This window comes from Rana temporaria, chromosome 3, assembly GCF_905171775.1.
Source record: "Rana temporaria chromosome 3, aRanTem1.1, whole genome shotgun sequence".
Classification (NCBI taxonomy): domain Eukaryota; kingdom Metazoa; phylum Chordata; class Amphibia; order Anura; family Ranidae; genus Rana; species Rana temporaria.
In genome coordinates, this window is record NC_053491.1 from 310,380,764 (window position 1) to 310,404,385 (window position 23,622).

At 42.7% G+C, this 23,622-nt stretch overlaps 1 protein-coding gene across 3 annotated transcripts in view; it reads left to right on the forward strand.

The window, feature by feature from the left end:
- Nucleotides 1-23,622, forward strand: part of LOC120932444 (A disintegrin and metalloproteinase with thrombospondin motifs 2-like) — a 1,658,079-nt gene that overhangs the window by 729,501 nt on the left and 904,956 nt on the right. For all 3 annotated transcript variants that reach the window (XM_040344802.1, XM_040344801.1, XM_040344800.1), the window contains exons 8-9: nt 292-435; nt 4,301-4,433. In XM_040344802.1, coding sequence (XP_040200736.1) covers nt 292-435; nt 4,301-4,433 — 277 coding nt within the window. The remainder of the gene's footprint in view (nt 1-291; nt 436-4,300; nt 4,434-23,622) is intronic.

A 23,622-nucleotide genomic window follows, 5' to 3' on the forward strand; every position in this document is an offset into this window, starting at 1 on the left:
AGTAAAGCAAGTGTCTTTACTACCACTTTAAATCAGTCATTAGTGAGCACAGGCTGTAGGTTCCCTTGATAGGCCAAGTAACCTGAAGCATGACAATCAACAAAGTAAGGTATAAGGTCCACTGGAGGGCATATAGGGAAAATTGTATATGTCATGTATAGCAACATGTGATGTAAACTCTCTCTGTATCTTGAGTAGACGCCATCTTGTCCGACATGATGACACCTTGGCATGAATGTGTACCTAATATATTGATCTACATATCATAGTTTTAATATATGCTTATCCTAGGTTAGGAATGGAACATGATGGACAAGGAAATAGGTGTGGAGATGAAGTCAGGATGGGAAGCATTATGGCACCGCTTGTACAAGCTGCATTTCACCGTTTCCACTGGTCTCAATGTAGTCAGCAAGAACTTAGTCGTTATCTAAGGTGAGCAGTTACATTTTTTTTTTACTTCTGTAAATTGAAAGGCAGATTTCCTAATTATGTCACATTAGAAAATATTTTGTTTTGCTTAGTTTACTGTTACAGGTCACAATTTTCACAAATTTCTAATACCCTAGTGTACATGAACATGTAATGCATCAGTGGCTGCATTAGATTTATTTTCACCTGGTATTTCTCCAAATAACACACCTCCTGTGGCTAAACTAATTTTTCTAAGGCATTTAATGGGAGAAGCCATGGCAGTTAAATGGCTGGACTTCATACATGTCTGTCTATGTTTATCTCCATTACATGGTGAACTGAAGAAAAGGTACTTGCTGAACATGTTCTTTGCCTGGATATAAAAACAAATGTAGCCACCACATTTTAGGACTACTAAGCTGCAGTATATAATATGTTCAGGTTTTGAGTTAAGATATGCTTTTGTTTAATTCACTAGAATGTCAAAGTGATTAGCAGAATTCAGTTCCATTTAACCACTTAAGGGACCGGGCCTCTTTCTGAGATTTGGTGTTTACAAGTTAGTTAGTTTGCTAGAAAATTACTTTGAACCCCCAAACATTATATATATATATTCTAACACCCTAGAGAATAAAATGGCGGTTGTCACACCGTATTTGCGCATCAGTCTTACAAGCACACTTTTTTTGGAAAAAGAAAATCACTTTTTGGAATAAAAAAATAAGACAAGAGTAAAGTTAGCCCAATTTTTTCTTATATTGTGAAAGATAATGCTACACCGAATCAATTGATACCCAACAAGTCACACTTCAAAGTTGCGTCCACTCGTGGAATGGCAACAAACTTTTACCCTTAAAAATGTCCATAGGCAATGTTTAACATCCCTTGTAATAACAAAAAAAGAATGACAATACTTCTTAAATATGAGATCTGGGGTCAAAAAGACCTCAGATCTCATATTTACACTAAAATGCTATAAAAAAAAATGAATGTCATAAAATGTCCCTTTTAAGAGCATTGGGCGGAAGTGACATTTTGACGTCGCTTCCGCCCTCAATTTATTTTATGGAGGCGGGTGAGGGCCATCTACCCCCTCACTCATCTCCATGCCAGGCCAGGAGAAGGATTTGATCGTCGATGGCTCCAGTAAACGGCGGAGGGCACCGGAGAGCAGCGGGAGGGGTGCCGCCTCCCACCGCGATAAAAGTGAAATCACAGTGATTCGCCGCAGAGACCACTTTTATCTTGAAATGGACCGCCCACACTTGAAGAAGATACTGAGGTTATGGTAGCTAGCTGCTTCCATAAAAACTGTATTCCTTTTCAAAGTAGCGTCGTAAAACGACGGCGGGCGGTCCGGAAGTGGTTAATACATGCTCAGGGTATTTTAAGAGTTTTCTACTCTAACAAAATGTTAGCCATCACTTTATAGTGCCTTTTCAGTGCCCATTTTAACAAAAAAAATTGAATTTTTAATAACCGCTTACCTATAAAATTATTTTCTTGGAGTACACCACGGAGCCTTAAATCATTACATAATGGGTTGTATGGTCACCAGAAGTGATTGGACACTGGCACAACCAATCAAAGACAGTTCCCCTCCATATAACCCCTCCCATCAGGGAAGTACCTTAGTTTTGTAGTAAAGCAGTAAGGTTCCCATACGAAAGGGGGGCCTCTGTGTCCCGGGGTGTACTCCAAGAAACGGATTTTACAGGTAAGCTGTTTTTAAAAATCCTATTTTCTCCATCGTACACCACGGGACCCAGAGCCTTAAATCATTACATAATAAGACGTCCCAGAGCAATGCTTAATATGAAGGGGGGGGGGGGACACATATCCGAGACGGCCGTAAACGGACAAGAAGCCCTAGACTGCTGCCTGCAGTACACTACGCCCAAAGGCAGAATTATCATGTCCTCTTACATCTATTTGATAGAATTTGGTGAATGTATGGACTGAAGACCGAGATCTGAGCCATTGAAGCCTGGTGATGATGTTGGCTGCTTTTAAAATACAGATTCTTCGACAAATGATCTACATCTTTAGAACACTACCTATTCCCGATGCCCGATTCGCAATTATCAAGATTATAAAACATAGGACAGCGGGTGGCATAGGCCACACACACATCAGAGACTACTATACAGCCGCTATCATAGCCCAATTGAAGAGCTGGTTCTATCCTTCCCTGCCTACCTTATGGGCTCTACTTGAGCAACAACAGATTCCAGGTCAGAATCTTTACAATTACTTGATGCCAAGTCCTTTCCTTCCACGTCCAACCCCTAGTATGGGACCGACCATACAAGCATCTCTCGAAGCGTGGCAAACACTAACTACACATGTTTCCCCTAGTTTTAAACGTATCCCACTGAAATTCCCCCTATCTGCACTTTCCCTATTAATACCAGGCATTTCTCTAGTGCACTGGAGATCTAACAGGGAACTGGAACTGGAGGACCTCTTTGTGGGACCTGCTCTTAAAACTTTTAGGGCCCTTCAGTTGGAATTCTCTATTCCTTTAAATGAACATTATAGATACCTACAGGTCTCACACCTACTAAAATGGCTCACTAAGTTTTCCACCTCCCTCCCTTGGCAAGTATCTCAATATTACCTATTGAACACTAGGGGTATATCGCTGTTTTATTCCCATCTTCAAAACAAACTAGTGTTTACAAAATCCTCCAATATGCAAGCCTGGGAGAGGGAATTTGGTAAAGTTTATTCAGAAGATCAATGGCAAATGGCTTTAACCACAACATATTCTTCAACCAAATGTGCCAACCTATGGGAACTTTTCCAGAAAAATTTATTAAGATGGTATCTCACTCCCAGTAGACTGTTCAAATGTGCCCAATGCTGGAGAAAATGTGAGGGAACAGGTACTGTACACTATTCCACACCCTATGGTCCTGTCCCAATATATCGGAGTACTGGAAGTTGATTTATAACCTCATTCTTCAGACACTTAAAATTCAACTGGAGCCTGCACCAGGGATGGCGTCGCTATTTCTGGGTATGAATTTAGTTCCTCACCAACTAAGAACTTTACTATCCCACATCTTATTAGCAGCTAGACCTGCCCTGGTTAGGCATTGGAAAGATACAATACATCCAACCCTTCAGGAAGTTATATAGATAATTGATACCCATGGTACATACGAACAACTCTTTGCCTCTGGGGTGGGTAAATACCTTACAATCAATAAGGTTTGGGAACCATGGAACAAATGGTATAACATGATAGTTAAATCTGATTGCTCTGTATGAAGGTTTTCAGTTCGGCAGATCATTGTTTAAAGTGACTAACTGCATTTATTGTTTTTTACCCTAGTTTTGTTTGACTCCTATTTTTTCTTTTGATTTATTGTAATCATACTGTCATACTTTCATCATTGTGTTGCACAAAGTTTAGCCCTTTGGGACTTATTTGATCACAGAAAGCATATGTGTCATAATAAATAGCAAGAATGGGGGGGGGGTGTGGCCTATGGCCCGGCAGCACAGTGTGATCCCTATAGGGGTGTGTGGGGTGGGAGGTCGGGTCCTCTAGATTGAGAGTAAGCATGCACAATGCATAGGCTTGGTCTCTTATGAATGCATACGCTAATGTTACCTCGGAATACCAGACAGTTTTACTGCCAGAACAGAGTAAATGGATAACACCTGACTCTCTTTTATACTGTTATCTTTATTTTGTTTTTCTTTATGTACACCAAATGCTTTGAATTACTTTGTGAAAATAGAAAACTTCTCGAAAAAAACTTATTGACATTAATATCTCATTGCTGCACATAGTTGCACTTTATATTTGTTGCAGTTCAAACTTTCAAATTTTTTCTTCAGTTTCTCTGATTCTCACACTTCTTTTTAATTACAGTTCATATGATTGTCTGCGTGATGATCCATTTGCACATGACTGGCCATCTCTTCCACAGCTGCCGGGACTTCAATATTCAATGAATGAACAATGCCGATTTGATTTTGGCGTGGGTTACATGATGTGCACTGCTGTAAGTAATATGTACTTTCTGTTACTTTAAATGCTTGAAGAGCAAGGAACCACCTTCTGACACAACTGTTTTTCTCCTTGTTATCACACATCCATTTGAGAGTTGTGGCGTCTGTATGTACCACAAACTCCTTTGTGAACTCTGGGGTCACGATCACAGGTTTTACACAAAGAGCTTGTTTCAACAAATAAAATGCCTTTTCTGCCTGATGCCGCGTACACACGGTCGTTTTTTGTCTTGTAAAGAAAAAATGACGATGCCTACACACCATCGTTTTTTCAAAATGCTCTAGCAAAACGCGGTTACGTACAACACGTACGACGGCACTCTGTTCCATTCAAGCTTGCGTCATAACTTGCTTCTGAGCATGCGCGGGTTTAAAAATTTTGTTTTAGCCCACACACGATCATTTTTTTATGACACAAAAAAAAACGACATTTTGAAAAATTACATAAAAAATTGAAGCATGTGTAAAAAAAAAATTTGGTCGTTTTTTAGAAGACAAAAAACGTCATAAAGCCCACACACGATAATTTTAAATGACATTTTTTAAAACATCGTTTTATTTCATTACAAAAAATGACCGTGTGTGCACGGCATCAGGCTTCCACTTAATCATGACCAACCTGTCAGATCTGTCAGTGGGGCTGCAATGGTGGCAAAATTGGGTATAAAACATCTATAATATCTTGTGGTCCCAAGAAATGCACCAACTGCCCTTGACCAATAATGTAGCAAAGTTATTTGGCCTCCTCCAAGCATATGGCACGCTTATGGGGAATCTACTACTGCTTGCACCCGGGGGAAATGAGATTCCCAATCTGGGCTGTGGATGACCGCATCGTCCAAATAGGCGGCTGCATATTGGCCATGTGGTCTTAATGTCTTATCCATCATTCTCTGGAATGAGGCAGACGCATCATGCAAACTAAAAGGCATCCACTTATACTGGAAATACCCCTTGGGGGGTAGAAAACCCTGTTTTCTTTTTTGCAGATTTTGTTAGGTGTATCTGCCAATAACCTTTAGTCAGATCTAACGTAGTTATGTACCGGGCACTTCCCAATCTGTCAACAAACTTTTTGACCCCAGGCATTGAGTATGCATAAAATTTGAATACGCTGTTCAACTTCCTGAAATCATTACAAAACCTTAGGACCCGTACACACAGTCGGACAAAACCGATGAGAATGGTCTGACTGACCGTTTTCATCGGTTCACCTCTGAAGTGGCCGTATGGCCTGATGTGTGTACACACCATCAGTTCAAAATCCGATCGGGTCAGAACGTGGTGACGTAAAACACACGACGTGCTGAATAAAACGAAGTTCAATGCTTCCAATCATGCGTCGACTTGATTCTGAGCATGCGCGGGTTTTGAACCGATGCTTTTCTGTACTAACCATCGGTTTGGTCCGATGGGGCAGCGGTCCATCGGTTCGGTTTTGAAGCATGTTTTAAAATTTTGGACCGAAGGAAAACAGACCGATAGCCTATACACACGGTCGGTTTGGTCCGATGAAAATGAACTTTGGTTCATTCTCATCGGACCAAACCGACCATGTGTACGGGGCCTTATAGTTCCATCTGGTTTTGGGACCAATCACTGTGGGACACCTTTATCACATCCAACTCTAACATATTCATTATTTAATTTGCAAATGCTTCTTGCCTATTTTTGGGTATTCTGTAGGGCTTTACATTTACGCAGAGGCCTTGTGTTGTGGAAATGTTATGAAGATGTATTTAATATGTATTGTCATAGTGTCGCCCAGTGTTAGTACTTCCACAGCCTGCTAAAGAGCTGACTAGGGCAGACTGTCGCTGGTTGAGTCCCGTCTGGTAGTGGAAAACTTCCTGGGATTGGAGAGAGGTGTTTGCAGAGTGGGCATAGTCCGCCAGCAAAAGGGCTCCTGTGCATTGCACAAAACGATCGTCTGGGGGGGATATGTTTGCTCTTGCAAGGACATTATCAGTTATAGGTGGATGTACGCTCGTGTCTCTGCTGTGTCTGATCAGCACAGGTCGAGATTTGTAGCGTACACCTGCAGATAGCCTCTCATCCACAAGGAACGATAGTATAATCCGGGTATGTGTTGTTCTCTGGAACAACGCAGAATAATGATTCCTATCAGCGGTAATACGGGAGCCTTTGGGTTGTTATGATCAGAGACGGAGTCCATGTTTGTTCAGCCATGCAGCTTCCTTTGTCCCAGGAAAGGCAATACACCCTGTCTCTGCTCAGACACACCCATAGGACTCCTTTAGCCATTATTCATTGGTTGTTTGTATTAACTCATCCTGTTGGAAAGATTTCCTGTTTGTCCTTTCTTGTGACGTCATTTTGTATTGAGGTAGCGATTGACTATTGTGGCGATCACTTTCTGTTTCTTAGCTTTTGTGTTGTTGGAATAAAAAGCCAAGCAGACTGGTCTCTGGGCATTCATACTGATGGAGCTGAGACGCACGCTGTAGTGATGTCTGTTTACTTGGGGATAAACGGCAAATAGAGTGCTAGGTAAGAGGCATTATATCATTAGACGGAATGTGTGCATATTAGCCCAGATGATATGGTGTACGCTAAGTATACAGCCTCATCTTCATGACACATGTTTCGTGATTATGTCATGCTGCATATTTGTGGTCAGTCCGGGCAGGTGAGGGAAAAAGTCTCTATTTTTATTTACAAACTCTTTAACATCCTTCTGTTGGGCCACTGACAAGGTTTCAGTTATTTTTTACTTCAGGTGTTCCAGGGGACATGTCCTTTGAGACTGCTAGTAAATGCTCTCTGTCCTTCCAAGAAAAAGTATGTGAACCCTTTTGGAATGATATGGATTTCTGCACAAATTGGTCATAAAATGTGATCTGATCTTCATCTAATGCCGCGTACACATGGTTGTTTTTTTGTGATGAAAAAAAACGACATTTTTAAAAACGTCATTTAAAATGACCGTGTGGGGAAAACGTTGTTTTATGTCTTCTGAAAAACTACAAAAAAAAAATTTGAACATGCTTCAATTTTTTATGTCGTTTTTCAAAATGTCGTTTTTTGTGTCATAAATGATCGTGTGTAGGCTAAAACTACGTTTTTAAACCTGCGCATGCTCAGAAGCAAGTTATGACACAAGCTTGAATGGAACAGAGTGCCGCCGTACGTGCTGAACGTAACCACGCTTTGCTAGAGGATTTAAAAAAAAACCATGGTGTGTAGGCAACGTAGTTTTTTAAAAATGAAGTTTGAAAAACTTTGTTTTTTTCATGAGAAAAAACTTTTTTTTTTTACAAGACAAAAAACTACTGTGTGTACGCGGCATAAGTCACAACACTAGACAATCACAGTCTGCTTAAACTAATAACGCACAAATAATTAAATGTTACCATGTTTTTATTGAACACACCATGTAAACAGTCACAGTGCAGGTGGAAAAAGTATGTGAACCCGTGGTTGTGAACTGGTTGAACCTCCTCCAACAGTGGCGTCACAAGGGTTGGTGTCACCTGGTGCGGTAAAACATGGTGTCGCCCCCCCTCCCCAATAATTTTGATTTGATTTTGGAACTAACCTGCTGACACGGTGTGTTGCGTGCTGGACGGGATCTGATGGTCGCAGGGAAGATGGCAAGATACTGTGGCCTGCCGACAACAAGTCGTGTTGCTACAAAGCCCTGTAGTCAGCAAGCAGAAGACAGTATCTGAACAGGAGAAGCACTCTGCAGGGGGCAGGAACACATGACACAATTGGTTGCTAGCATGCTGGCGGTCCTAGCAACTAATGACAGCTCTCAGAAGAGATGTGCCCCATCAAATGCAGCCACTGTGCCCAGTCTAATGCCACCATTTGTGCCCATCTAATGCCATCACTGTGTCCCATCGAATGCTGCCACTGTTCCCATTAAATGCAGCCACTTGTGTCCCATTAAATGCAGCCACTTGTGTCCCATCAAATGCAGCCACTTGTGTCCCATCAAATGCAGCCACTTGTGTCCCATCAAATGCCACCATGGTGCCCATCAAATGCTGCCACGGTGCCCATCAAATGCTGCCACTGTGCCCATCAAATGCTGCCATTGTGCCCATCAAATGCTGCCACTGTGCCCATCAAATGCTGCCACTGTGCCCATCAAATGCAGCCACTTGTGCCCCATCAAAAGCAGCCACTTGTGCCCCATCAAAAGCAGTCACTCGTGCCCCATCAAAAGCAGTCACTCGTGCCCCATCAAAAGCAGTAACTTGTGCCCCATCAAATGCAGTCACTTGTGCCCCATCAAATGCAGTCACTTGTGCCCCATCAAATGGAGTCACTTGTGCCCCATCAAATGGAGTCACTTGTGCCCCATCATATGCAGCCACTTGTGCCCCATCATATGCAGCCACTTGTGCCCCATCATATGCAGCCACTTGTGCCCCATCATATGCAGCCACTTGTGCCCCACTAAATGAAGCCACTGTGTCCCATCAAATGCCGCCACTGTGCCCGTCAAATGCCGCCACTGTGCCCGTCAAATGCCGCCACTGTGCCCCATAAAATGAAGCCACGTGTACCCCATCAAATGCTGCCACTTGTACCCCATCAAATGCTGCCACTTGTGCCCCATCAAATGCAGCCACTTGTGCCCCATCAAATGCAGCCACTTGTGCCCCATCAAATGCAGCCACTTGTGCCCCATCATATGCAGCCACTTGTGCCCCATCATATGCAGCCACTTGTGCCCCATCATATGCAGTCACTGTGCCCCATCATATGCAGCCAGTTGTGCCCCACTAAATGAAGCCAATGTGCCCGTCAAATGGCGCCACTGTGCCCGTCAAATGCCGCCACTGTGCCCGCCAAATGCTTCCACTGTGCCCGTCAAATGCTGCCACTGTGCCCGTCAAATGCCGCCACGTGTGCCCCATAACATGCTGCCACTTTTACCCCATCAAAAGCAGTCACTCGTGCCCCATCAAATGCAGTCACTTGTGCCCCATCAAATGCAGTCACTTGTGCCCCATCAAATGCAGTCACTTGTGCCCCATCAAATGCAGTCACTTGTGCCCCATCAAATGCAGCCACTTGTGCCCCATCATATGCAGCCACTTGTGCCCCATCATATGCAGCCACTCGTGCCCCATCATATGCAGCCACTTGTGCCCCATCATATGCAGCCACTTGTGCCCCATCATATGCAGCCACTTGTGCCCCACTAAATGAAGCCATTGTGTCCCATCAAATGCCGCCACTGTGCCCGTCAAATGCCGCCACTGTGCCCGTCAAATGCCGCCACTGTGCCCGGCAAATGTCACCACTGTGCCCCATAAAATGAAGCCACTTGTACCCCATCAAATGCTGCCACTTGTACCCCATCAAATGCTGCCACTTGTGCCCCATCAAATGCAGCCACTTGTGCCCCATCAAATGCAGCCACTTGTGCCCCATCAAATGCAGCCACTTGTGCCCCATCAAATGCAGCCACTTGTGCCCCATCATATGCAGCCACTTGTGCCCCATCATATGCAGCCACTTGTGCCCCATCATATGCAGCCACTTGTGCCCCATCATATGCAGCCAATTGTGCCCCACTAAATGAAGCCACTGTGTCCCATCAAATGCCGCCACTGTGTCCCATCAAATGCCGCCACTGTGCCCGTCAAATGCCGCCACTGTGCCCGTCTAATGCCGCCACTGTACCCGTCAAATGCCGCCAATGTGCCCGTCAAATGCCGCCACTGTGCCCCAACAAATGCCGCTACTGTGCCCGTCAAATGCCACCACTTTTCCCTGTCAAATGTGGTCACTTGTGCCCCATCAAATGTGGCCACTTTGCCCGTCATATGCAGTCACTGTGCCCCCCCCCCCCTTATCAGATCAGCTCAGGACACAGGGCTCCGGACACAATCACTTCTTCTTATCCACACCAGCTCTGGACGGCTCAGGTGTGACTGAGTGGCGGACACCATGCCAACCCCCCCACCTATAGAAACAGCTCACCTCGGAGGACACCTCGATCGTAATCCGCCCCCCGCCTGTTACCGCACTAGCTCGGGCCATGCCTCTGGTACATGTGACATTACACCCGGGCGGCAGCTGAAGGGAACACGCACAGTGTGCAGCAGCAGCCGCGCCACCCAGGTGGAGGAGGGAGTGAAAAGCTCAGCAGCGAAGTAGTGAGAGGGGAGGACTTGGAGTACACAAAGCCAGACATGCACAGCTGCAGCGCGCGCCGCGCCGGAGGTGTTCACTGGCTAAAAAAAAAATCATATGGGAGCCAGCTCTTTTGTCACCCTCGAAGGTGTCACCGTACCTACCTAGCAACGCCACTGGGCAGCAATAACTTCAACCAAATGTTTCCTGAAGTTGCAGATCAGACGTGCACAGCAGTCAGGAGTAATTCTTGAGCATTCCTCTTTACAGAACTGTTTCAGTTCAGCAATATTCTTGGAATGTCTGGTGTGAATCGCTTTCTTGAGGTCATGCCACAGCATCTCAATCGGGTTGAGGTCAGGACTCTGACTGGGCCACTCCACAAGGCGTATTTTCTTATTTTTAAGTCATTCTGTTGTTGATGTACTTCTATGATTTGGGTCGTTGTCCTGTTGCAACACCCGTCTTCTGTTGAGCTTCAGCTGGTGGACAGATGGCCTTAAGTTCTCCTGCAAAATGTCTTGATAAACTTGGGAATTCATTGTTCCTTCGATGATAGAAATCTGTCCAGGCCCTGACGCAGCAAAGCAGCCCCAAACCATGGTGCCCCCATGTTAAATGCCGGGGGGCACGGGCAAGAGGGATGACAGAGATAGAACAGAGGACATAGTGGACATATGCCTCTAACAGGTGTCATGCGATGTGTTGTCAAAAACCTCTTCCTATCCAGGCGTTGCTTCCAAAATATTCAGACATAACTTCATTATATGATGGTTTATTCTTCCAACGATTATGACAGCAAACAGACAGCTTATGCTTACATTGTTACGTTGTTACAGACATCATGGCAGGTAGGCATCACAAAGTTACAGAAGGAGGAAATAGATGTTACATCTTCTCTGCTGGAAAGAGCCCCTTATGATCTTTCTCCTGGGTGAGGGTCCCTTCCCTCCTAGCAGGTTGGGTTCCAACTTCCATCTCATCAGCAGAGTCCGATGACCCTGAGACCCCCGTGGGTCAGATGACCCTGAGGTTTTCCTAACTTGCTAAGCTTACCACGTGTACATTTATACAGGTTTAACAGCTAACTAAGCACAATTGGCTCGTTTCCAAAGAAGGTTGCGATGATCGTTCACACCCACTTAGGTATTTTTAAGTATCATCTCCACCCATCTTCTTGACGTATGTTTTTTAAGAATAGTTATGGCCTAACCTACCATCTGTTCTGTTGTCCTACATTGACCTTCGTTTGTCTTTAACAAACCTTCAAATGCTACCATGTTTAAGCATTGATTCAGAGACCTTTATAACATAATATCAATACATTTAAAATCTAACAATTCCCCCTTAATGCACTGTAATTAACAAATAAAATAAGTGCATTCATCTTAAATACTAAAGGTTTCTGATTTACTTTTTTTCCAATACAAACAATACAATTTAACATTTCAGATATTGTACATAAACTTTTTCCAAAATTCAGAGATATTCTTGTGAAATATTTAACCATTTCATTTCTTTAAGAAACTATAAATTATCATATTATTAATTAATTTTTAATTTATTCTCCATCTAAATGATGTACTATTAAAAATTTTCTTCCTTTATCTTCATAAATTTTACTTCTTATAACTTCAACCATATCATATAATTATTTTATATTTTATCATAAAGAAGAAATAAATATATTTTTGATGTATCAAATTATATTTCTCTATAATATTAATTAATAAATACAATGTTTTAATTTCTTTTGAAATTTCAATAACCAAATTTCTTCAGTATAAGTTTTTTATACATTATCCTAGACACTGAACAATTATAAACATAATACATAATCTATTTGTTTGTGGATACATAAAAACATAACTTTCCCATTATTTGATTGTCGTATTTTTATATATTCTATCTTTTTCTATTTATTTTCTATCTTTTTAATCTATTCATTTTATTTATCTATCTATATAATTTATTTATCTATCCATATCATTTATTTATCTATCCATGAAAAGGCAAGCAACTCTTTCTTTTATTTATTTTTCAATGTTCCATATTATTTAATTCAACAATAATTCTGTTTAGATACTTTAAAATCTTTTTCTTCCACACAAGCTTGTATGTTTTTTAACTATATTAATACTTCAAATGTATACTTTGTTATACATACTTGTAATAACAAACTATCCATCCAACTTTCCCAAGTTATGTGTTCTATAAAAATGAATAAAAAATTAATTATTCTATGTGAAATAATAATTTTATGTGTATCAATATGTATTCTTATAAAAGATTTAGAAACCAAAATATAACAACTATTTTTCCATATTTCAAAAAATTCAAAAAATTTCTATATTAGAATTACATTCCAACTCCCCCTTACATAATGATCAATCGATCAATATGTCACTTTTGATGTAAATCCATATGAATAAATCATTGAAGTTCATCCAAAAATGTTGATCCTTGATAACATAATCAAAAAATAATTTGAAAAAACTAGAAGTAATAACCAAAATAGAATTTTAGTTGTGCTTGTTTCATGGTCATGAAAGTATCCAAAAAATAAAATAACCTTCCCAATTGAAATCTGATATTTCAGTTGGCATTCCTATTGATATCCTTGGTACGTTCAGAATTATAATTCCTAACCACAACTTTAACTACTGGAATAAATTATGAAACATACTCATAAAAAGTAGAAATCTTATTCAAAACATAATTTCTATTCAAATTTAGCAAAGGCCTAGCCATATTTTGTGAACAAACTTCTGAAATTCCTATACTTGTACTTTGTCTTACTTTATACTTTACTTTACTTACAATTGCTTTAATTTTGCAAAAGAACATTTAGGTTGGGTATCCTAAATATCTTTTTTTCAGAAAGAAACTTAAATCATGTTTAAGTATTTTTCTTTTTTTAACCAACTTATACAGTATGGTTAATTTAACCACATGCCCTGTCACTCTGACTGCTAAACAAACAAGTCTTAAGATCACTTTTTCAGTATAGACAGATACTCAGAAAGTTTCATCTGTGCCAATATAAATATACATACATATACTGTATATAGATATAAATGGATTCTTCCCAATAAATATCCACTGAAAAATTGATAAAGTAACTTTTGCATGACTTACTTGCATAATTGTGGCTTATTATACTGCATAATTTTAACTTCAATGTCCCATTTCAACTGACCTTACAAGCAGTTGTCACTCAGACAAAAGCTTAATCAAAGCCTTGAATTGACACCTCATGTTTAAAAATAACACCTTTAACAAATGGTGTAAAATCCTCGTGGTTTTTTTTTAAACAATTACTTTTAGTTAGTAATACCTTTCTAAATATTTTTTTCCATCCATGAAACTTTATTTCAGATTTCTGAAAAAAGTTTAAACACTAACGTGTTCAGATCCATAGGGGAAAAAACCCTTGTCATGACTGACCATCTGCTTAGTAACTCGACCTCCATTTCTCTGTTAATGACACACTCTCAGAGAAAGATCTGTCACCGTCAGTCTTAGCTACCATTCACTATACAATTGTCAACCAATCTCATTTTATCGTTTTTACAATTTTTAACCTTTTTTAAAAAATTTTAAAGCATATTTGGTTTGTACATCTGCTAAAAATCATGTACATAACGTTATAATATGACATTTCTTGATTATAATAATGACAAAACATTGTTTAGGAGAAAATCTCATGAAACTTCACAGATTAGTTCCAGCCTAATGAAATGTGAATTGGCCATTTTCCTGAGAAAATTCCTCCAAACAAAATTCTCATTCTCATCAGAAATAGTCAATTATAAAAGCTTTTAACAATACTTTTTCTTCTATTTTTGCTAATTTTGGATTGAACAAAACTTTCATATTTTAATATTTTTTCCTGTGTAAACTTTAGTAATTTAGAACAATTTACCACTTTTAATTAAATAACCAAACCCAAGTTCGGAAACTTTTGTAAAAATTGCTCAATCCTTAACTTATTATTTTCTACAACCAAATCTGTAGGATTTTTGTTAAATACTAAATACCTTGTTGTTTACCATTAACTGAATTTTATACAGTTCTTACATAATTTTAATCAATAGTTTTTCCTTAAAACTTCTGCCCCTGTATGTGCTTTGAATGACATGCAATAACACATTTCTGTTGTTTTAGGCTAAAATATTCCCGAACATATATATGCAGCATTAAACTTAATTTCCTTATTAAAGAACTTCTTACACTCTGGTATTAATTAATTAATTACTTAATTACCCCACTACTGTTTACATGCCTGCACATTATATATATATATATATATATATATATAGAATATATAAATTCCCGAATATTACTGAGATATACTTCTGAACCTTGAGATTTTTAACCATCCCATGTTAACCCACTTATATAAAAAACATATTTACCCCTTGTTTAGAATGATTTTCCTGTGTACACTTAAAAAAACAAGAGATGCAATGTCCTTTAACTTTGTCTTCTTAACTTTAGTTTCTTTCGTTTGTTTGTTACATTGTCTATCTTTGGTGATTTTTCTTGTTGCATTTTCATGTTGCTGTATCTTCATACGTTGCTTTATCTTGGAAGAGTAATGTCCTTATTTTCTTTGAAGAATTCATTTTCTAACAGTTCTTGTCTTTTTCCTCTGGCCCGCCTTCTTTTTATTTTTGTTCTTTTTCCGTTCCTTTTGGCTCACGTGTTAGTGTAAATGTTTATTTAAGCTGTAAAGTAGCCTCAAGTAAACAAATGTAAAGATGCGTGCGTAAAAAATAATGTCTTTCTCCTTTTTGTGTATGCGAAAGGAATGTATAATGTATAGTGTATTCTTGGACCGTTCAAACATCAAAATCCCGACTTTCAATAGCTCACTCAAAGTGTACATCTGCCTGTGTGACTACAATGGTGGCCTTAAATATAACGTGAAGCTTCTATTTGGCAGCTTTCTTCACGTACGTAAACGTCTACGATTTTTCTCCATAACCTGAAAAGTCCTCAATGGATTTTGCATGATATCTTGAAACCTTCTGTCCAAAATAGCTTTGGCTCAGTAGCCCTGTGTAAGCCTTGTACGTTTTTTTTTTCTTCTGCTCGTAATCTACAAGCATTCTGACAGGTGAGAAAACAAATAAAAACTCACCCTGTGTTTTAGAGCCTTCTCATCTTCTGTTGGAAAACAAACGCCTTTTTTTGCTTCTAGGTTCATTTGGTCGTATTTTTCTTCAAGACTTGAAAGAACAACATCTTTGACTTCATTTCTTCATTTCCCCCTTGTCAAGGCTTTAGGAAAAAAAATGACCAGTCTGGCTGGCAATCGCCAAATGTTAAATGCCGGGGGGCACGGGCAAGAGGGATGACAGAGATAGAACAGAGGACATAGTGGACATATGCCTCTAACAGGTGTCATGCGATGTGTTGTCAAAAACCTCTTCCTATCCAGGCGTTGCTTCCAAAATATTCAGACATAACTTCATTATATGATGGTTTATTCTTCCAACGATTATGACAGCAAACAGACAGCTTATGCTTACATTGTTACGTTGTTACAGACATCATGGCAGGTAGGCATCACAAAGTTACAGAAGGAGGAAATAGATGTTACATCTTCTCTGCTGGAAAGAGCCCCTTATGATCTTTCTCCTGGGTGAGGGTCCCTTCCCTCCTAGCAGGTTGGGTTCCAACTTCCATCTCATCAGCAGAGTCCGATGACCCTGAGACCCCCGTGGGTCAGATGACCCTGAGGTTTTCCTAACTTGCTAAGCTTACCACGTGTACATTTATACAGGTTTAACAGCTAACTAAGCACAATTGGCTCGTTTCCAAAGAAGGTTGCGATGATCGTTCACACCCACTTAGGTATTTTTAAGTATCATCTCCACCCATCTTCTTGACGTATGTTTTTTAAGAATAGTTATGGCCTAACCTACCATCTGTTCTGTTGTCCTACATTGACCTTCGTTTGTCTTTAACAAACCTTCAAATGCTACCATGTTTAAGCATTGATTCAGAGACCTTTATAACATAATATCAATACATTTAAAATCTAACACCCCACCACCATACTTCACAGTTGGTATGATGTTTTGATGTTGGAGTGCTGTGCCTCTTTTTCTCCACACATGGTGGGGTTTGTTTCTTCCAAACAACCCCGCTTTGGTTTCATCTGTCCACAGAATATTTTGCCAGTAGCGCTGTGGAACATCTAGGTGCTCTTGTGCAAACTGCATTAATATATTTTGACCGGTCACATACTATCCTCTTGGGTGTTCCGAGATTGCAACTAGGACCTTCTACTCTACTTACCTTGGGTTTATGTGCTTTGGTTACCCTACCTCCAATGCCCCTAATACTACCCTCTTGAATATGTTCCACACTGACTATATCTATCTCTGGACGCTCCACCCCGTCTCCTAGTTTAAAAACCCCTCTAACTTTTTGGCCATCCTTATTCCCAGCTGATCTGCACCCTTCTCATTTAGGTGCAGTCTGTCCCTTCTATAGTACTGGTTATCGACTGAGAAGTCGGCCCAGTCCTCCAGGAACCAAAACCCCTCTTTACTACACCAGCTCTTCAGCCACTTGTTACTTCCCTAATCCCCCTCTGCCTTTCTGGTGTGGCTCGATGTACCGGTAGTATTCCTGAGAATAATATCGTGGAGGTCCTTTTCCTCCATTTAGCTCCCAAGTCCCTAAAATCGTTCTTTAGGACACTCCATCTACCTCTGACTTTGTCATTGGTGCCAGCGTGCACCATAACAGCTGGGTCTTCCCCAACCCCCCCCAGTAATCTGACCACCAGATCCGTGACGTGCCATGATTGAACAGTGTTAGTGAATGATTGTAATACAGATACTGGTGTAATGCGTCTGAAGAAATATTTGTTAATTGGGATGCACTAGTCAGTGTTTGAGCATATGTTCAATGCACAAAAGGACTAGGCTTGATTTTGACTTTTGACTATGCTTACTCTGTTTCTCTTTTTATTAGTATTAAACAAGTGTGATTTAACTGTACTTCTGTCTCAGTCTGATTCATGGTTTCTGACAGGTATATGGAAGGCAGTAAGGAGGGATCACTATGGTACACAGAAGGCTGGGGTGATCACTATGATGCATAGAAGAAAGGAAGGAGGGATCACTATGGCATATGGAGGGCATGAAGGATCACTATGGCATATGGAGGGCAGGAAGGATCACTATGGCATATGGAAGGCAGAAAGGATCACTATGGTAAATGGAAGGCAGGAAGGATTATCATTTCACATTGAATGTAGGAACGATCATTATATGGAAAGTAAGAAGGAAGGCTCACAATAGCACATGTAGGGCAGGAAGGAAGGATCATTATGGCGCATGGAGGGCAGGAATGATGGATCACTATGGCATATGGAGGGCAGGAAGGATCACTATGGCATATGGAGGGCAGGAAGGATCACTATGGCATATGGAGGGCAGGAAGGATCACTATGGAATATGAAAGACAGGAAGGATCACTATGGTAAATGGAAGGCAGAAAGGATTAGTATGGCACAATGAAGGTAGGAAAGATCACTATAGTACATGGAAGGTAAGAATGCAGGCTCACAATAGCACATGGAAGGCAGGAAGGATCACTATGATGCATGAAAGGCAGGAAGGATCACTATGGCACATGGAAGGCAGGAAGGATGGATCACTATGGCACATGGAAGGATTGATCACTATGGCTCATGGAAGGCAGGAGCACTGGCACATGGAAGGCAGGAATGCTGTGGGACATCAAGGCAGGAATGCTGTGGGACCAGGAAGGCAGGAATGCTGTGGGACCAGAGGGGCAGGAATGTTGTCTGACCAGAGGGGCAGGAATTCAGTGGGACCAGAAAGGCAATGCTGTTGGACAGAAAGGAGGAGAGAGGGGTGAGTTAACCCACCTGAACCTCATTCAGACATCATGTGAATTGCTTTGAAGTTCCCACCCACACAACCCCTTTCTAGGGACAGCATTGGCTGCACGCGGAGGGTTGTGGGCAGGCACAGGGAGACATGGGGAGGAGAACTAGCCTCCCTCCTCCTCTGTTCGTACCGCATGTACAGTGGAGTGAGCGGGAAAGGTGTGGAAGGTGTGCTGGCTAAGCGAGTCTCAGCCTCGACCAGCTGCAGTGCAGAGCAGCACTGGGCTCCACAAAAGGGACTCAACCCGGATTTGCAGGACATTGGGATTTACTTAAAATCCCGGGAAGTTCCCAGAGAACCCTGTGACGGTTTCGGGAATGGTATCCTGTAATCATGTACCAACACTGTACCTCAGTTAGCACTCTTTCTCTCACAGCTTCCTTGCTGCTCCATTCCACAGGCTTGGGCCTCAGTCTGCACTGTCAGACTGCACCGTGCACACCTGCATGCTTGTGGCTGCTCCCTTACACCAACAGGGAGTCCTCTTGAGGGTGGACCAAAACCCTTGTCTTGACTCTTACAAAAATCCAGAACCCACCTGCACAATCAGTGTCCTGGCTCTGGGTTTCAGGATTGGAGATTTCCACCCAGATTACTAGGGGCACACTTTACATCTAGAGGAAAAAAAGTTCATCTCCAAATATGGAAAGGTTTCTTCACAGTAAGAGCTGAGAAAATGTGGAATAGACTCCCTCTAGAGGTGGTTCTGGCCAGCTCAGTAGATTGCTTTAAAAAAGCCCTGGATTTTTTCCTAAATGTACATAATATAACTGGGTACTGACATTTATAGTTAAGTTGATATAGGGAAAATCTGATTGCCTCTCGGAGGATCAATACATTTTTCCCCTGCTGAAGCAAATTGGAGCATGCTTTGCTGGGGTCTTTCACCTTCCTCTGTGAGTATGGGATTGTATTTTTAATTTTTTTGGTTGAACTAAGTGGACTTTTTTTTTTCAACCTGACTAACTATGTAAATAGGAACTCTCCAGGATCCAGGTCCCAAACCAGGTTCTACCAACCATGGAGTAAACTGAAAAAACGGTTTCCTCCAAATTACTCAATCATCCTCAATCATCCTGGAACACCTCAACCTGACTTGTTGAGACACCACAACAAGGAACCATACTGTCACACTACATATACACTATATATACTGTGAAGACGTTTACCTACCACTGCTGATTGATGCAGAGAGCATAGGCGTGCGCACAGAGTGTGCCGGGTGTGCCTGGGCACACCCTAATGCCCAGGCACATCCGACACACCCCAGGACTTTTTTTGCCAGCAGAATGTGCAGCAGATGTGCAGGTTCTCTATTTCAGCACCTCGGGTAATAAACAATGGCAGCACTGCTACTCTGCAAGTGGGACTACTTTTAAGTTTGCTGTGAGTTCAGCCCCTGATCGCGGAGTGAGCAGGCAAGAGGCTGCATTTGCCGATACTATTTCTATAGTTTCGGCTATAGCACCCCTGACAGCTGAATATCACTCCGCTCCCTGCTTTCAGGGGTGCTGTGGCAGGAACTATAGAAGTAACAACAGGGCTGAATTAACCCCACTGATTTTGCCACCGCGGGGCTTCTGCAGCCCACCACTGCCTTTTGTCAGCTGCAGAGAAAACATTGTTTGCCAGGACCAACCCAGGCAGAGGAGGAAGACGTGACTGTAACGGACCTATGAACTATTCTGCCTCCAGAGGACTGCATGACTGGTTACTGAGCTCAAAGGGTTAATTGTAGAGGGACGTTTTCACTGCTAAATGCTAATTGACGCTCTGTTGTGTATTACCAGTTAACAGCCTCTTGCCAGGTTTATGCTAACGTGATGATCTGTGAGTGTATATTGTTCTAAAGGTTAATTGAATTCTATTGAGAAAGGAATGTGCCCGGCCAGGTCATGTTAAGTAGATCTCGGTGCCGGAACGTCTAGAGACTGATTGATTCAAGGAGATCATTGTGTTTGAGTTCTGGTAATGAAGAAATGTTTATAATTAGCTCAAAGAAGGTGATTGAAGCTTCCCCACGGTGTGATGTGTGGGTGGGGACAGTTTGATTGTTCATGTGCCTTGAATACTGTATAAAATCTCAGAGTGAACCATTAAAAATCAGTCCTGCTTGACTCTGCAAATGTAGCCCGTCTCGTTTCTTGAAAGGGCGTTCGATGGGATATACCGGCGGTACCTGCATATCGCAGCTTGCCAGGGAAAAGGACTTCTCCAACGGCTGATACCCTCTCACTAGCCCGGGTAGTCGTTACATTGGTTGGCAGCACTGGGATGGTTCTTTTATCCAAAGAGCAAGTGCTGAATGGAGTCGCAGTACGCCAGGCTGAAAAAATCCACACTAAAAGATTTATTAGAGAGTCGTGGTAGGAGCGCCAGCAACAGAGACGGAGGGAGCTGATAGCTGGCCTGCTGGAGCTGGACGAAATGGATGGATCCATGAAAGGAACGGAGCCCCTTGCACCGGTCAGCGAGGAAGATGTAATTACTGGGATTGTACAGCGGAGATTATCCTTGTATCCAGAAACGTCCGTGGAACTAATCAACCAGCTGTTCCGGGAAGCAAGGGAAGAGATACAAACTAAGAGGGGACAAGAACTGGAACTGGTAAGAGCGAGACAGCCCATTACACATGCAGTTCCTACCCCCCCACCCGCGGCTACAGGAAAGAAAATACCGTTCACTGCATTTAAAGCTTTTGTAGAAAGTGAGGAGGAAATCGATGGATATTTGGCGGATTTTGAGAGGCAGTGCTCACTACACCAGGTACCACCAGACCAATGGGTCACTATTTTGTCGGGGAAATTGTCGGGCAAAGCCAATGAAGCCTTTCGGGCTCTCGCCCCAGAGGATATTTTACAATATCAGCAAGTTAAAAAGGCGCTGCTAACCCGATATGCCGTAACGCCAGAAGCCTACCGCCGGCGCTTCCGGGAGTCCAAGAAGAAGGCTGTGGACTCCCACATGGAATGGGCCAACCAGTTACAAAGGGTGGCATCCCTTTGGGTCCAAGGGTGCAAGGCCAACACCGGGGAGGAAGTATTGCAGCTGTTCCTAATGGAACATTTTCTCCAAGACCTGGCCGCAGACATACAAGACTGGGTACGAGATCGCCGTCCCGCTAACTTAAACGAGGCGGCTCGGCTAGCAGATGAGTACGCGGAGACAAGGAAAGTAAGCCAGGGTACTACGCGGCTGGCTCAGAAGGTAGAACCGCGTACTCCAACCGTCACCCCACGCCCAGAGTTTCGGGCTCCAGTCCCACCACGTCCTCAGGGGCCTAGCAACTACCCCCGGGATTCGCCTAGGGTGACGTGCCATCACTGCAGCGACACGGGACATATTGCTCGTTATTGCCCTTTGAGAGCTACAAATAACAACTGGAGACGCACAACACCCAACACAGAGGTCACTCCATCACGTCCCTCTGTGGCCCACTGCCTGGAGACCGAGGGGGGCCCTGAGGAATGTCTGGGAATTTGGTATAAGGCAGACCCAATACAAGCGGCCTATCTGGATAACCGTCAGCATCACCGTCAGGAGGTACGGGTGAATGGACAAGTAGCACAAGGCCTAAGAGATTCCGGGACTACTATCACTCTGATTCAAAAACATCTGGTAAAGCCAGAGAACATGTCCACCCGCACAGTTGCCGTCCGGGTCGCAGGGGGTGCTGTATTTCGCGTACCCACCGCCCGGGTGCACTTAGACTGGGGAGCCGGGTCAGGAAAGACCACAGTTGGTATCATGGACAACCTACCTGCCGAGGTGGTGCTGGGCAACGACATTGGCCCTCTGACTTCGGCTTATTTACCTACCCCTGCTGCTGCTTGTCCCGTGACCACCCGCGTTGCTGGAATCAACTCGCTTGCTGCTGAGACCCGGGTAAGACTACCTTCCCCGACATGTACTATAGATCCGGCACAATATCACAGTCTAAAATGGGAATGTGACAAGTTGGCCAGTGAGAAATCAGAGATGCAACGACACTATGTCATGTATTATGAGATGTCCCGTGGCTTGAACATTGAAATGCACAAACAGGCGGAAATTGTCAAAAGATTAAATGGGATTTGCATCCAGGTGGTGCCGTATCTGTCCCAAGAGCATCAGCAACAGGTTTTGGGAGCCATTGAGAGAGCAAAGCAAGTGACTGTTCCAGAATTGAATTCCATTATTCACCTTCACCATCAGCTACCGACCTGGTAAGCCAATGGGAAGGCCGACGGACTGTCCAGGCAAACTGAACTTTTACCTTAACAGCAGACCGGACATCCCCAAGTTGACCCGAAAAGGATCAATCCGGGTCTGCCGGAGTGTTCCACAAAAGGGGAGTAGTGTAACGGACCTATGAACTATTCTGCCTACAGAGGACTGCATGACTGGTTACTGAGCTCAAAGGGTTAATTGTAGAGGGACTTTTTCACTGCTAAATGCTAATTGACGCTCTGTTGTGTATTACCAGTTAACAGCCTCTTGCCAGGTGTATGCTAACGTGATGATCTGTGAGTGTATATTGTTCTAAAGGTTAATTGAATTCTATTGAGAAAGGAATGTGCCCGGCCAGGTCATGTTAAGTAGATCTCGGTGCCGGAACGTCTAGAGACTGATTGATTAAATGAGATCATTGTGTTTGAGTTCTGGTAATGAAGAAATGTTTATAATTAGCTCAAAGAAGGTGATTGAAGCTTCCCCACGGTGTGATGTGTGGGTGGGGACAGTTTGATTGTTCATGTGCCTTGAATACTGTATAAAATCTCAGAGTGAACCATTAAAAATCAGTCCTGCTTGACTCTGCAAACGTAGCCCGTCTCGTTTCTTGAAAGGGCGTTCGATGGGATATACCGGCGGTACCTGCATATCACAGCTTGCCAGGGAAAAAGACTTCTCCAACGGCTGATACCCTCTCACTAGCCCGGGTAGCCGTTACAGTGACTTTCTCCCCTCTGCTCTGCCTCCGAGTGCCCCGCCTCCCGGCTTCTGCCTTGCAGTGAATACCGACAATGGAATAGACTGAGGTGAAGGAGACCCGCTGGGACTCAGGACGTGTCACGCCAATCTCCTCTCTGATGCAGCATTTGGGGGAAAACTGTCTCTCTCCTCGGGTTCCTGTCTGGCTGAGTCAGTC